The 15,659-nt window shown below is 32.9% G+C and overlaps 1 protein-coding gene across 1 annotated transcript; it reads left to right on the top strand.

Moving 5' to 3' along the window:
• Positions 1-9,269: 9,269 nt before the first annotated feature.
• On the top strand, positions 9,270-12,800 carry LOC114418018 (probable lactoylglutathione lyase, chloroplastic). Its single transcript, XM_028383146.1, has 9 exons — positions 9,270-9,463; positions 9,747-9,942; positions 10,036-10,160; positions 10,294-10,358; positions 10,566-10,778; positions 10,866-10,913; positions 11,924-12,031; positions 12,248-12,388; positions 12,507-12,800. The coding sequence occupies exons 1-9, from the start codon at positions 9,364-9,366 to the stop codon at positions 12,546-12,548; spliced, it is 1,038 nt and encodes a 345-aa protein (XP_028238947.1). The 5' UTR covers positions 9,270-9,363; the 3' UTR covers positions 12,549-12,800.
• Positions 12,801-15,659: the final 2,859 nt, after the last annotated feature.

The raw sequence follows: 15,659 nt of genomic DNA, 5'->3' as shown, positions 1-15,659 counted from the left end.
AGACGTTGAACATTCACTCAACAATACAGATCCTAAAAGTTCTTCAACCAAGACATTTTGGTTCAGACTTAAACAAAGGGAAAAAAATTTAGTACCATTTGATCTTGTAGGTTATACCTATTGGGATTATGTTGATGCTTGGACAAAGGTTTTTTGGCACCAAAACACCCGCTTCAAGCACTCATGGTTAATATATTTCAAAACCAACACAATCTATAATTTCCCAAATTGGTTCTTACAATGGTGGGATTTCTTTGGCCCTATTCCGGAGATTTTCTCAGAGCAGGTTCAACAAGGATTTGCTCAATTTAAAAAACAATTTAATTCTCAGGAATCACGAATTCCGACAGACTTAAAATATTTCTCCAGTTTTTCTTTGTCATGAATTTTTTCATGGCAATATCGTTACAGTAAGACTGAGAAAACTAATCAATATCCATCACTACGGAGGCAAGCATTTGTAAAATGGTGGGCACAATTTGATACATCCAAAGCTGATCCAGAACAAGTGAAGCTTTGGTTCCAATCACATCCAAAATTTCTCAAGGCAACTGACCCAAAAACTTCTGTATTCCTAAACCAGAAGTCTCATCTGGTTGCATTTTTAGCAGGCTCAAAATCAAAAAGAAAGCCTGACTAAAAATCTTAAAGAAGTTCTACTAATGTTGCAACAACAAGAAGAAGAAGACTCTTTCGCAAAGAAGGAGGAAACAAGTTCAACTGAAGAGGAAGAAGACCCTTTCTACCAAAACGAAGATGATTGTTTTGGTATTTGTTTAGATAATGATTAAAATTTCAATTGTCGTTCAATATTCGATCACATAACCGGTTGCAATTTTATTATTGTAATAGTTCCGGTCAAAGAAACCGGTACTGTAGCAAATAGTTCTTTTATTAGCTATAAAAGGAGACCTCAGACATAATGTGGAGGGACCCCTTTTTAGGCTAGTCAGACAGAAGTGTTAGAGAGAGAAGCTTTGCGGAGAAAAAATCTTTGTAAGCTTTTCTTTTGAGTTCAATAAACTGAAAGTTTTTCTTCACATCTCTTCTCCCTCTTAACCGATCTTTTGCGGCTCTGCCGCCGCTTCGGTTTCTTCTCTTCTCTCCCCTCACAGATTATGTTCGGCTCTGTTGTCGTTTCTGTTTCTTTTATGCTTCCTGCATTTTAATTTCATTTATAGTTTTCTTCTCTTCTCCCCTCACAGATTTTGTTCGGTTTTGTCGTCGTTTTTGTTTTTTTTTATGCTTCTTGCATTTTAAATTTTATTACAACTTTATTGATAATTGTTTAACGCTGCATGCACTTTTGTATCATTCTTACTTCGTATCCGTCCGTTTGATCTTGTATTCTTGATCATATATATATATATATATATATATATATATATGTGTGTGATATTCTTTTTTTTTCTTAAAAAAAATCTCCATGGTACTTGTTAAATCATTATTTTTTTCACATATATCAATCTTGAGATACAATCTTATTTTAGACTCACTTAACTATTAAACTTGAATATATCTCATATTCAACATTTGAACCTTAACCTAAAAAAGACATTTAAACCTTAATTCAAGATTAATCTTTTTCATCTGACCTGATAATCTTTACTTGCTAAATTTTTTAATAACTTATTCAAATTCAAACAAACCTTTTGAAATTGGATTAAGGTTTTAAAAGTTTTTTTTTCTGAACGGAGGAATATGATAGAAAGAGATTAAAAATTAACACTTAAAAAAGAAAAGATTAAAAATCTTAATATTTTTAACTCCAGTTATGTCTGGAGCAATTCTTCCCGCCTAAACTCCAATCACTTATAATGCCATCTAATTATGCCTTTTGCTATTGCTTCCACAACATTTAAGGTATGCACTCTTATTTTTATGAAATCCCTGAGTGATGTCTTCTCGATGCAATATTAAGCTAGTTCCTTGAGAATTGATAATAGCATTAACTCCTTAACTCTTCCGCAATGCTCTGGAGTCTTGACTCTGAGAATATTTTTGCCTTTTCATATTATTCTGCCAACATTTAATGCTTTGACTCCCTATATTCTTGGAGACCCCATTCTATGAGCATGATTGAATTACGGAAATGATGCAAAAAAAAAAAAATGTTGACGCATTCAATCATAGTAACCGTTATTAGCATAAATCAAGGCTCTTTAACTCCACAAATTCTTGCCTCTCACCGTCTTATATTTCCAATCCTTTAGAATAGATAAAATTGTTGTTTAGTCCACTGAATTTATTCAGTTTCTTTGTTTCTACCCATTAGAGCTTCAATTATGTGATACGAAGATTTGCAGTGGATATGCCACAGGTCCGCGTGAGATATTGTCTGGATCTCTAGCCCACAACTGGAGATCACCTTAAAATCTTGGGAGGATATTTGGAGTCAAAAGTAAGTAAAATTCATACCAATAAATTTCTTTAGGAAATATTTATTTGTTTAGATTCTTGGCTATCAAATTGGTTTTTTCTCTTTATTTTTTTGAAAATGCAACTTTATGTTAAGTATGCTTTGCTAATTTCTTTCTTTGGGCTTATAAAATCATGCACTTGATTAGACCTTGACTTATTTCTTTCTCTGTTAATGTTTAATGAAATGTGGTTAGAACTACAATTAGGGGTACTAATTGCCAATTATCATAAGTGATTCTAGGAAAATTGAAGAAGTAGCAAACGAGTGGGAGCACACACTTCTACAAAATACTATGGATAAATAGTTATTTAAATTGAATAAATGCTTGCAGTAGAAGAGGTTGTTGCAATGAATATATATAATTAGATACTTATCCGCAACAAATTATATATCCATTCATCAACAGTGTATTAAAATTAACACAACCATAAGCAATTCTTTTTTATAATTTTATTAGCCTTATTTTGAGAACATAAAGGAATGATTTTCTGCAAGAACTTTTAGAGAATTAGAAAATATAGTAGTTTCTAGAAAATCTTGCTGCCAATTTTGATGGACAGAAAGACCTTCAACTTACCCATGCCGAAAGAATGAAAGCACTCGAAGCATATGTGCCGCATTCTGAAATCTTTGTATAAAGTTTTTTTTTTTTTCCATTTCAGATTAAAAAGGAAGATAATTTAAATTGCAAATAAAAAACTTTTCAAATCTTTGCTCACTAGGTTCTGAATATGAAGAAGCAAGTGAGTCACATCTTGAAGCAAAAGCAAAAAGTTGATGAAGCAGCATAGATCTGCAAGATGAGGCCCACACACTTTTGCTTCTAGACTGAACAGACCAAAAGGTTAAATAGATATTTCATTCAGGAATTTGATTATGATATTAGATAAAGCTTTAGCTTGTAGTTTGTTATATGAGTGGTCATTGTTAATTCAAATTATGTATGAAATGGATATTATTTGAATATGTTTTGATTGAATTATTAGTTTGCACTTTTATAGGAAGTCTGTTGGGACAATATCCCAATCCTGTTTTGACGTATATATAAAAATTCCTTTCCTTCAGAATTCTTCTAACCTCAAAGAAATAGGGAACACTGAGTTGGATGATCTTATAGAAGAGGGGTTTGTTCACGTGAAAATAAAACATTAGAAAAAAGGTAAAAAAGTGTCACTCACAAAGACAACCCGTATTAAGGATATGCAAGCTGATGTCCAAAGAGGAAGAAATCATAAAGTTGTAACTAGGGTTGAGGAGGCTTCCTCCCGTCCGAATCCATGATTATTGCCTCTTGGAACATCAGAGACTTTAATTTGCCTCTGAAGCATCATGTGATGCAGAACTTCCTTCGCTGCAAGGAAATTAATGTCATGGATGTGTTGGAAACTAAGTTGAATAAGACTTCAGTTGAGGAAATCATGAGAAGAAAGTTTGGTGACTGACACTTCACCCATAACTTCGCTTCTCATAATGCTGGCAAAATTTTTATCCTCTGGAAGCAGGATAAGATTCATCTTTTTGTTTTGGAGTCAAATGCCCAATTGATTTATTGTGCTATTGATTGTAAAACCACTGCCAAGCGCTTCCAGGTTTCATTCATCTATGGTCTTCATTCCATTATGACAAGAAGATCTCTTTGGATAAATCTGAATAGTATCAATGCTAATATGAATTGCCCATGGCTCCTCATTGGTGACTTCAACTCCATTTTGTCTCCCACCGACCGTTTCAATGGAGCTGAGCCCAATGCTTATGAGTTGCAAGATTTTGTTGATTGCTATTCTGACCTGGGGTTGGGGAGCATCAACACTCATGGCCCCTTGTACATGTGGACTAATGGCAGGGTGTGGAGCAAACTGGACAGAGCTTTATGTAACCAGGCCTGGTTCAATTCCTTTGGAAATTCTACTTGTGAAGTTATGAAGTTTATTTCTATTTCAGACCATACTCCTCTAGTTGTCACCACTGAGTTGGTAGTGCCTAGAGGGAATTTGCCATTTAAATTCAACAATGCTATTGTGGATCATTCAAATTTCTTAAGAATTGTTGCAGATGGCTGGAAGCAAAATATTCATGGCTGTAGCATGTTCATGGTCTGTAAGAAATTGAAAGCTCTTAAAGCTCCCTTGAATAATCTTTTTAAGCAGGAGTTCAGCAACATCTCCAACCGAGTAGAGCTAGTTGAGGCTGAATATAACAGTGTGCTTAATTCTCTAAAGCAAAATCCTCAGGATCCTTCCCTTCTTGCTCTGGCAAACCGCACTAGAGGGCAGACCATTATTCTTAGAAAAGCGGAGTCTATGAAATTTGCTTAGCTCATCAAAATCAAATATCTCCTGCAGGCTGATAAATGCTCCAAATTCTTTCATGCTTTAATCAAGCGCAACAGACACAACCGGTTTATTTCTGCCATAAGGCTAGAGGATGGGCATAACACTTCCTCCCAAGATGAAATTGCCCTTGCTTTTGTGAATCACTTTAGGAATTTGTTTAGTGCTCATGAGCTGACCCAAACTCCTTCCATTTCGATCTGCAACAGGGGTCCTAAGGTTCCCACCGATTGCTTTGCGGCCTTACTTTGTCCTACTTCTAAGCAAGAGGTTTGGAACGTTATTTCTGTGATGGATAACAATAAAGCTCCTTGGCCAGATGGTTTCAATGTTTTATTCTTCAAGAAGGCTTGGAATATCATTGGTGATGATATCTTTGCAGCGGTTAATGAATTCTTTACAACTGGAAAAATTATAAAACAGCTCAACCATGCTATTATTGCGCTTATTCCTAAGCATGATCAGGCCTCCCAGGTTAACCATTTTAGACCCATATCTTGCTGTTATTTATTATACAAGATTGTATCTAAAATTCTGGCCAATCGCATAGCCCTAGTGCTTGAGACTATTATTGGGGAAACTCAAACTGCTTTCATTAAGAATAGAAAGATGATGGACAATATCTTCCTAGTTCAAGAGATTTTGCGCAAATATGCCCGGAAAAGATTCTCTCCGAGATGCCTCCTGAAAATTGACTTGCATAAAACTTATGATTCCATTTCCTGGGAATTCTTGGATTGGATGCTTAAGTCCATTGGCTTTCCAGCCCAGTTCTGTACTTGGATCATGGAATGTGTTTCTTCCACTTCCTTTAGTGTGACAGTCAATGGATCCATTTATGGTCACTTCAAAGGACAGCGGGGTCTTAGACAAGGGGATCCTCTCTCCCCTTATCTGTTTGTGCTCTGTTTGGAGTACTTTTCCAGAGATATGAGCAGCCTTAAGGATGATGCCAATTTTAAATTTCATCCTAACTGTGCAAGTATTCAACTATCTCATTTGGCTTTTGCAGATGATATTATGCTTTTATCTATAGGAGATATCCCTTCTGTGTCAACTATGTTTGCCAACCTTCAGCACTTCTGTAGGGTTTCAGGGCTTTCCATCAGCTCTGATAAATCTGCCATATACTTAGTCGGTATTAGGCCTCATGAGCTTTTTCATATTCAGCAGCTTACTGGATTTAACTTGGGTGACTTCCCTTTTAGATACTTGAGTGTTCCCGTTTTATCATCTAGATTAAATGTATGTCATTATGCTTCCTTGCTTTCCAAGATTACTGGCCTGATTCAGGGATGGAGCAAGAAGTCTTTATCTTATGCAGGTAAGTTAGAGTTGATCAGAGCAGTTATTCAAGGAATTGTGAATTTCTGGATGAGAATTTTTCCTTTGCCGTAATCTGTTATGGACCAGATCAACGCTTCGTGCCGTAATTTTCTGTGGGGCAAAGCGGATATTGGCAAAAACAAGCCCTTGGTTGCTTGGTCAGTAGTTTGTTCTCCGAAAAAAAAAGGGGGTTTAGGCCTTTTTAATCTCAAGGACTGGAACCTTGTGCTTCTTTCCTGTATCCTGTGGGACTTTCATTGTAAGAAAGATTCTCTATGGGTTCGGTGGGTTCACCATTACTATTTCAGAGGGAGCGATGTGTGGAATTACAATACTTCTTCATCAGATTCAGTTTTGATAAAGAAAATCATTCAAATAAGGGACTTTATTATCTCCAAAGAGCTAAGTACGGAAGAGGGCAAAAAGAGGATTCAATCTTGGAACACCAATGAACAATTGCTTGTTGGCAAAGTCTATGAATACATTAGAGGTGTCAAGCCTACTGTTAGTTGGTGTTCTGTTATATGGAACCCATCAATCCCCCCTAAGATGTCTTTCATTCTGTGGCTTGCTAAAAGGAACCGGCTGTTTACTCTTGACAAAAATGTTCAAATGAGGCTGAGTCAAATGCTCATTTGTTTTTTTCTTGCGGGAAATCTTTCCAAGTTTGGACTCACATTCGTGATTTGGCTCCTTTTCGCAGGCGTTTCACTTCTTTACAGCGCATTACTGACTCTTTAATTAGGGGCAGATCCACATCAGGTGTTCAAGGAAAATTACGTTGTCTGGCTATAGCAATTACAGTCTACTGCATCTGACTATCTAGGAACAAGCTGATTTTTGAAGATTATCAATTTTCAGTAATAGAGATTATTAGCAAGATTAAGTTTCTTATTTATAGACAAGCGCACCTGTTGCATTTGTTTTAGCATCTTGATATAGGTCTTCTTGTATTAGGGAAACTTTTGATTTTCTTTAATTGCGGGATATGCCCCGTTTATTATTGTATCATTTTGGATTTAATATAATTTACATTTTTTCCAAAAAAAAAAAATGTTCTTGATCACTCAAATAAAAAAATTCATTGTGCTGTAAATAATAAATGTTAAAGAATTTGTAGCATGTGCAAAATCCATTGTGCTGCAAAGCATAAAAATCATTATTAGTATTCATTACATATAATTATGAGCCTAGAAAAGTAAAATGAGATTCAATATTATGCTGGATTCAACATATATTTTTCAAAATGTGGTCAGCTACAACTTTGGTGTTATTCTCCTAGAAAACAAAGTGGCCAAAAGAGTAATAATGTGTTGAAGGCTAATTCTGATAACTTGTTCTTCCTTCATATATAGAATAAGAAATTGATCTTTGATATATATATATATAACAACAGTCTCGTACAGCCACTATGGCAGCATATTAGCCTTTTATAATTAAATATATAAATATTTTTATACTCCTATTTTTAATAACCATTAGATTTAAATTCAATGGTCAAAATCACTGTTGCAGGGGCAGCATGACTGCAGACAATCCAATCACATCAACAAAATTTAAAGGAAACAAAATTATAGTAACTATAATACTTAAACACAAATATTATGACGATTAAAAATGAAGAATTTAATTATACTATACCTACAGTATAAAAAACTTCTATTATTATGTAATGCTAAATTTCCATATAATTGAAAAATATTCATTTTAATCATAATTAGTTTAAAAAAATATTTATGGTAATTTTTAATTATTTGTAAAATCTTTATGATAATAGTAGGGATGAAAATAGGTCAGACTAGGTTTTAAAAGACCTAAACCTAGTTTACGGATGAATTTTTTAGGCATGAGCCTGACCTATAGCTTATCAAAGACTTTTATTTTGTCTTGATCTGATTTTTTTAAAAACCTAGCCTGACCTGATAGTTTTTTAAAAGTCTTCTTCGCATTAAATTTTTAATATTTCTTTGATATGGAGTAACGTGATAGGAAAGGAAACGTTAACAGGAACAAAAAAACTCAATGAAAATAATGAGGAATATAAAGAGACACATAACTCATACCTAAATTGTAAATAAAGTCTTACTTGATCATAGGAATGAAAGTTATGGAGTAGGAATGTGTAATCAAAGTCTATTAGTTTTAAAAAAATTAATTGTACCCAAAAAATAATATAAGTATATATACATATATATAGGTTGACCTATTAGGCTTATAAGCCTAAGTTTGATCTATTTAATTTAATAAGTTTAAAAAAAAAATCTCAGCCTAACCTTTTAATTAAATAGGTCAGTCTAAGCCAGACTTTATGTAGGCCAGGTCGTAGGTCCCTGTAGACCGCCCTAGTCTATTTCCACTCCTAAATAATAGTATATCAAAATTAAATTAAAAAATGAAGCTAAAATCAAAATAACTTATAAGTGAATAATTAACTATAACAATATTTTCTTATGTAAACAGTATAATTATAAGGAAAAATGTCTGTGCAAGGAATTCTACTTTTTTATCCATAGATTTTAATCATGATTAATATATAAAAGGAAAAGTGTCTTTATAATATTATAATTTGATCCATAGTTTTTTTTTTTTAACAAAATTTAGTTCATGTGTATTTTTTTATTATAATTGTAAAGATAAATGTTTAGATCAAAGTATAATAATATAAATAATTATATTTGTGAATATTTTTATGTCAGTGATATAAATTATATGAAAATACTAAATAAATAGAATATGTTATCGAAATAATCTAATATTCACAGCAATTTCAAACATACCATACTATCAAAAGTTGTTAGCTATGATTGTCTGCATGATCATCAAAACTATGATTAAAGGTATATCGATTAATGATAAGGGATGAAATACAAGCACGTGAATGGTAAAGACATTGAAGAATGATCTAGAGGACATTGATCGCCAGTGTTTTCGGATCATTTTAATTGACTATTTATAATTCTCTGTTTCAGATAGGCTATTGAAATTTATTTTATGCTTTTATTAACTAAAGTATCAACATGTTAAAAAAAAAGTTTGTTAGATATGATTGTTAATGTTGGACTTATTAATATTTAAATATTTAAAATTATTATTTATAAATTCGTGGTCCAGATCTAATTAAGAAAATTCCTTAATATTATCGAACCCATCTGAATCATTCGTGATTCCCGTATTTAAACCATTTGATCATCTTCCCATACCATAAAAAAAGCCCTATGATATTCTTTGCTTTAAACATTTGAGTTTGTTATTCTTTTCTATTCCACATTCACTTCACTCAGTAAAATGTCTTCTTCAATTCGTCCCTCACTTTCTTCCTTCATGTTGCCCTCCCTCGCCTCTTGCAACCCTTCTCAAAAGCTCTCTCTTTTTCGTCTTGGTAGCGGTAAGCTTTAATAATCTCTTTTTCTTTGACCCTTTTGCAAATAGTCCCCCAAAGTTGGCATCTTTTTTCATCCACCCTTTGATTTTGTATCCAATTTAAAATGGGTTTATTTTTGTCTATCTTTCATTATGAAATTGTGCTTGTTTGTATAAATGTTGCATTTTGCCATGTTTTTGACACATGACATGTTTTTAACATGGGTTGGTAGTACTCTTGCATGTTGAGGTGTCTGTGTGTGTAATTTTTTATGAACTGAGATTGTTTGTTGGGTTGTTTTATGTAGGCATTAGACAGTTTCATAAGTTTGGCCTCAAAGCTTCTAGGTTTTTGAGACATGATGATAAGTGCATGAGAGTGATGGCATTCGGAAACATGTCCACAGCTGCTACACAAGAAAATGTGCTAGATTGGGTCAAACATGACAAGAGAAGAATGCTTCATGTTGTGTATCGTGTTGGGGACTTGGACAAGAGCATAAAGTATGTCCAAGATTAAATTAGTTACAAAATTGTTATGTATGATTCTCTACAGTGATCATTCTCATGGGAGGGACAAACTTGTTGTGATTTCAGATTTTATAGAGAGTGCCTTGGAATGAAGTTGCTCAGAAAGCGTGACATGCAAGAGCAGAAATATACCAATGCCTTTCTTGGATATGGGCCTGAGGATGCACACTTTGTTGTTGAACTGACATACAGTAATAGTGTGACTAACTTGTTGGCATTCCTGATAATTACTTACTGAACTTTGCATTTTGTGAAACCAGTTTTGCATTCTTGAGCAGTGGAAACCGTTCTTTTAATGTTGGTTTTCCTTTAACAATTTTTCAGGTTACGGGATTGAGAAGTATGACATTGGAGATGGATTTGGCCATTTTGGTATTGCTATTGATGATGTGAGTTTGCTAAACTAACTGTCATCATTTGTAAACATCTTTCACTGGTGTAATGTATTTTTGTGTGTGAAGTGTGAACTATTCCAAATGTATCTTTTTGTTATTGTTGTGGGAATGGAGATCCAGTTCTGGTTATTACTTGGGATTTCTTTTTTCTTTTTGACCAATGTATAATATGATTTCCTTGTCTTTATATTTACTCACTAGATTTCAAGAATAGTGGAACTTGTTAGAGCCAAGGGTGGAAAAATTACTAGAGAGCCTAGTCCTGTCAAGGGAGGCAACACAACAATTGCATATATTGAAGATCCTGATGGTTATCAATTTGAACTTTTGGAAAGGGTTCCCTCTCCGGAGCCTTTGTGCAAAGTAATGCTTCGAGTGGGTGATCTTGATCGTTCCATTAAATTTTATGAGAAGGTGAGGGTCAATGCAATTTTATGTTGTTTTACAGTCTTCTTATTTCCATATACAACATTGAATTGTTTGTGATTGCTTGCTGCTTAGGCTTTTGGTATGGAGCTACTTCGAACACAAGATGATCCAGAATCTAAGGTGCATTGATATCTATTTTGTTACATATATTTGGCACTGGCATCTTTTAATGTATCAAATATATGCCTAAGTACTTAAAAATTAAAAATTAGAAGATAATGAGAATTTATGGTTTATTTATGATTGTTGTGGGGGCGCTGCTGCTTACGTTATATCTGTGTGGAAAAATTAAACCCCAGGGCAATAGATACAACATTCCTTTGTAATCAATTGTCTCTAAGGTGCAATATCTTGCGTGGGTTTGTACTGCAAAAAGTAACTATTCTATGATCATATGTGTATGTGTGTTGTCCTTTTTGCCTATTGTTTGGTGGTGTGCAAAAATATGTTCCGTTCAGCACTATGCTGAATCAAAATTTGTTTAGAATGGAAGACTGCTCTGTGTATGTGTTCTACCAAATGACTAATATAGCACATCTTTTTTCTTCTTTATTGAGTTATGATTCCATAGGTGTCCATCTGTAGTTTTGAACAGACAAATGAACAGGATACTAATGATACACTGAGGATTTTATTGTTGCCGCCGCTAATACAATCCATTTGTATTTAATTGGTTTTAGATGTCACTTGAATTGTCTATGTATGTAATTGTCCTTAAAATTACCTATGAAGATTAGCAAACTGGTCTCCCTACGAGCTTTACAATTGTCAAGAAGACACAAACTTGAAGAACTATCATCCAATATAACCTAGGAAAACAACTAATGGGAGAAGCATCTTTCATAAAGAAAATTAGTTATGAGCATGCTGCTTTCAATTTATTCCCTCATTTTTTGGGAAAGATTCTGCATCTTTTAACTAGCTAATGCTTTCAAATTTATGTTTCTTTTGAAATATATGTATCATCTATTGGTCTTTTGAGGTTTAAGTCAGCTTTACCATTCTTTGGTTAATCATGCTTGCTTTGTTGGCCCAAATTTTGTTTCCCGTGACTTATTTGATATATTGGGCATGCAATCTGTTTCTTCGCCTACGATCGTTTATGGTTTTTCTTCATCCCGTTTTGGTAGAGTACAATAGGAATACTGGGTTATGGTCCAGAGGAAAAAAATACTGTCCTGGAATTGACTTACAACTATGGAGTCACAAATTATGATAAAGGAGATGCTTATGCTCAGGTAGGCAGAAGTTCCTCTCCTTTTTTATTCATCATAATATCATTTGAATCTGCTAGTAGTATTCATTATTCCAAATTTGCTTTTTTTCGTAGTTACAAAATGATTGAATTTTCGTGAGATTTTTATTGAAATGCTTGCTACCTTGTTGTGTTTCATCATTAAACGTTTCTTGCCATTCATTTATGATAATTTCTTCTATTCATTCTCTTTTCACAGATTACAATAGACACAGATGATGTGTACAAAACTGCAGAAGCAATTAAACTTGCAGGAGGAAAGATTACTCGAGAACCTGGACCGATACCCGTTATGAAGACAAAGATCACATCGTGTGTTGATCCTGATGGTTGGAAAACTGTATGGTTCTTTGGTCATTTTCAGCATTATTTCCATTATGTTGTTTATTCATTATTTCTTATAGTGAAGCATTTGTGTTGAGAATAACTTTTTTTTTTTTCTCAACTCTAATGTACAGGTTTTTGTAGATAATGTTGACTTTCGTAGGGAGTTGGAGTAGTTTTTATGCGAGTCGTCATCATGGCCATTTTGTGAGGCTTAATATCAAAACCTGTGGCAGAGGAATGGTATTCTTTGTTGAAGTTTTTTTTTTTTTTGAGTCAGTGAATGTATCATACGCAAGTCCATTTTTTTGTAGATGATGGAATAATGACTGTACAAATATGGCTCTTGCAACAAACATCTTTAGCTTTATACAATTTCACTTACACATATGATTTTGGCAATAACACGAAGTTTTTTTCTTGTCCAATTTGCATGTTTCTGAATTATATCATGGCACGTAGTAACTTTGACCTTGCCACTTGAAAAAGTGCCAATTTCCCGGAGTATCCTATACAGGTCTTAATTATAGTATATTGTTATAAGGAAGGTGAGTGTTAACTGGTTTCTTGGGACACTTCGTAAATTAACAAAAGTATAAGATAATTAATAAAAGCATTTATCATAAGTTCATAACAATGACAGAAAAATTATTTAACATTTTTTGAATAACTAAAATATAATAAATACCTGTAAGATACTTTTAAGGTAAAAACAATTCAACATGATTAAAAGAAAATTACAATGGTGTGTATCAATCAATAGGGCACTTTATTTTCAAAGACAAATAAACTTGGAAACATTTTATTTTGCTATTTAAATTGAATAAACAGGTTGAGATAAACCGAGGGGTTGAGTTTAGATGTTGAATTGTAATTGTGTTAAATATTTAGAATTTTTTTTGTGGCTTATAACATTTTTATTTAGTTCAAATTGAATTGTCTTATGCTTTACAAAATAAATTGTTTAGCTTACTCTTTCAAATTATTACCTCATTAGAGTTAAAGGTTAGGGGTGGTATTTGAATCCCTAGGTTGCCCTCCTTTCTACACTTGTATATTTGTTAAGGAATCAATTCAAAGCGAAATGTTTTTGATAAAAAAAATGTTATTAATTCATTTCGCTGTATTTTTAAACACATTTCCTCAATGAGTTTTAATAATTTTATTGATTCTTTAACTAGTACTTTTTTTAATAAACTTTAACTAGTATTCTTAGGACACGACATTTTCCTAAATTTTTTCTACTACTTTTGTGGCAGCAAAGTTCTAAGAGTATCTCTATGGAAAAACCAATTTTTGAATTTTTAAATTACTTTTTTGTAGGTTTCAGATCGCCACATCAAAAATTGAAAACTTTGTTAATTTTTTACTCCAACAAAATTGGTTCCGCATTTTATTTTTTAACGGTCCATTCAGTCCGAGGGTCTCATATGATCCTAAATCAGAATCAATATTAATTGTTTAATGGTAAGAACCCGTTCTAACATAAGAACTGTTCTTCCAATCTGACGAACCCCAGCCATCGCTCCATTGATTAATTTGAAAAAAGGTGGGGTTTTATGTGTATGAACATGAAATCTTTTATTTTCCCTATAAATCAAACACTAAACATCAAATCATGTATTTCAATTTGTATATAAAAGGATTTGTTTAGCATTTTATATGTGAACTCTAACCTCTTATGTATGTTTTAATTTGCTTCAAAAGAAATCATGTACGTTTTCATTGTGTCATTTTTCAAGAGCTGACAATTTTTTAATTATATCATTAATACTTCCTAAATTTCAAAACTAGTATTTATTCTATTTGTAACTTTATATTTGTTACTTTTTTATCTTACAGTTTAACGTTTTCTTTCTTTTCATCAAAATTATCTACTATATTTATCATTCTTTTATTTCTATTCTTTTCTTCTCCCCCAAAATATATACACTAAAAAAACTATGAAAAAAAATGTCGATCTTTAGTTTTAGTCCTCAACTTTTGATAAACCCTTCAAATTGAGTTAATCATAGTTTTAGTTCCTGAAAAATTGTTCATCCTTAGTTTTAGTCCTAGACTTTTCATTCATGTATTTTGGAAATACTCAAACTTTATTTCTTATAGTTAACACTAAAGGGGTTGAAAACTTATGATTTTAGGGACTAGTTGGGTATTTTGAAAAATATAGGGACAAAAAATTATGATTTTAAAAGTTAGGGACTAAAACTGAAGATGACTCATTTTTCTGAAACTAAGAGCATCACTAACTCTACAATCTTCTTTTAGCATTAGCATCCATTATGTCAAGAATACGAGTATCTGCAATATACCTCCAATATCCTCTTAAAATATCTTGGAAACTATAAAATTATGAATAAGCTCATTAAATAAGAAGTAGGACTCATAATTTTGTGATTTTAAATAATAGTGTGTTTGTGTTGGTACATTTCAATTAGATCCTTATATAATATGGTGCAAAATTAACCACAGTGAAGTAGTGATGCGTTTTGATTATGTATTAAACACACCAAACCTGAAATCATACAATGACTAGTGGCCAGTGAGGCGTTGACTTGATATCTGGTAGGATTAGGTTTCATTAGAGGATTTAGTGGTTCAAGTGAATGATAGGAAGCAATCATATTCAATCTAATCTGAAGTTAAGTTTTACCTTCCTAGTTAGTAGTAGACATCATTTTGGGAGGAAGGATTCATTTAAGGCTGGACAGAAAAGGACAGATTTGATTCCCATTCATAGCTCTGCTTTAGGCACTTATTATTCCTTTTGGTCCTTATCCTGGTCCCGGCTTTATAATGTCCATTGCCATTTAATTTTGCCTAGAAGCCTTGTGTCAATGGATTTATGTGTCTATGGATTTTATGGACTTTCTAGAAGTGAACAATGCCTTTCTTGACAATCAACGTTAAGATTTTAAATTGTGATGATAGTTTTTTTATTTCATTATAATTTCTCGCATTATGAGAAATTGTAGACAAATGTAGTGAATGTGATCACTATGAGTCTAAAAAACCTAATATTATTGGTGAAATTGCACTTGCGAACCATTTAGTAAACCCTTCACCAACATACTAACATGTATAATAAAGGCATGTTTGTTCCATTTCAACCTCCACTTTCCATATTCTAAGAAACTTAAACGTGATAGAAGAAATTTATTGAATTCTCATTCAAGGGCATTTGAATGTTTACAAACACACTCTAAATGGTTACAACTTGTTAAGATGAGCCAAATTCCTATTGAATAACCAATAGGGTGGCACACATATTGAAAATACATGTGTAC

Source organism: Glycine soja, chromosome 1 (assembly GCF_004193775.1).
Source record: "Glycine soja cultivar W05 chromosome 1, ASM419377v2, whole genome shotgun sequence".
Lineage (NCBI taxonomy): Eukaryota > Viridiplantae > Streptophyta > Magnoliopsida > Fabales > Fabaceae > Glycine > Glycine soja.
This window is presented reverse-complemented; position numbering and strand designations above follow the sequence as displayed.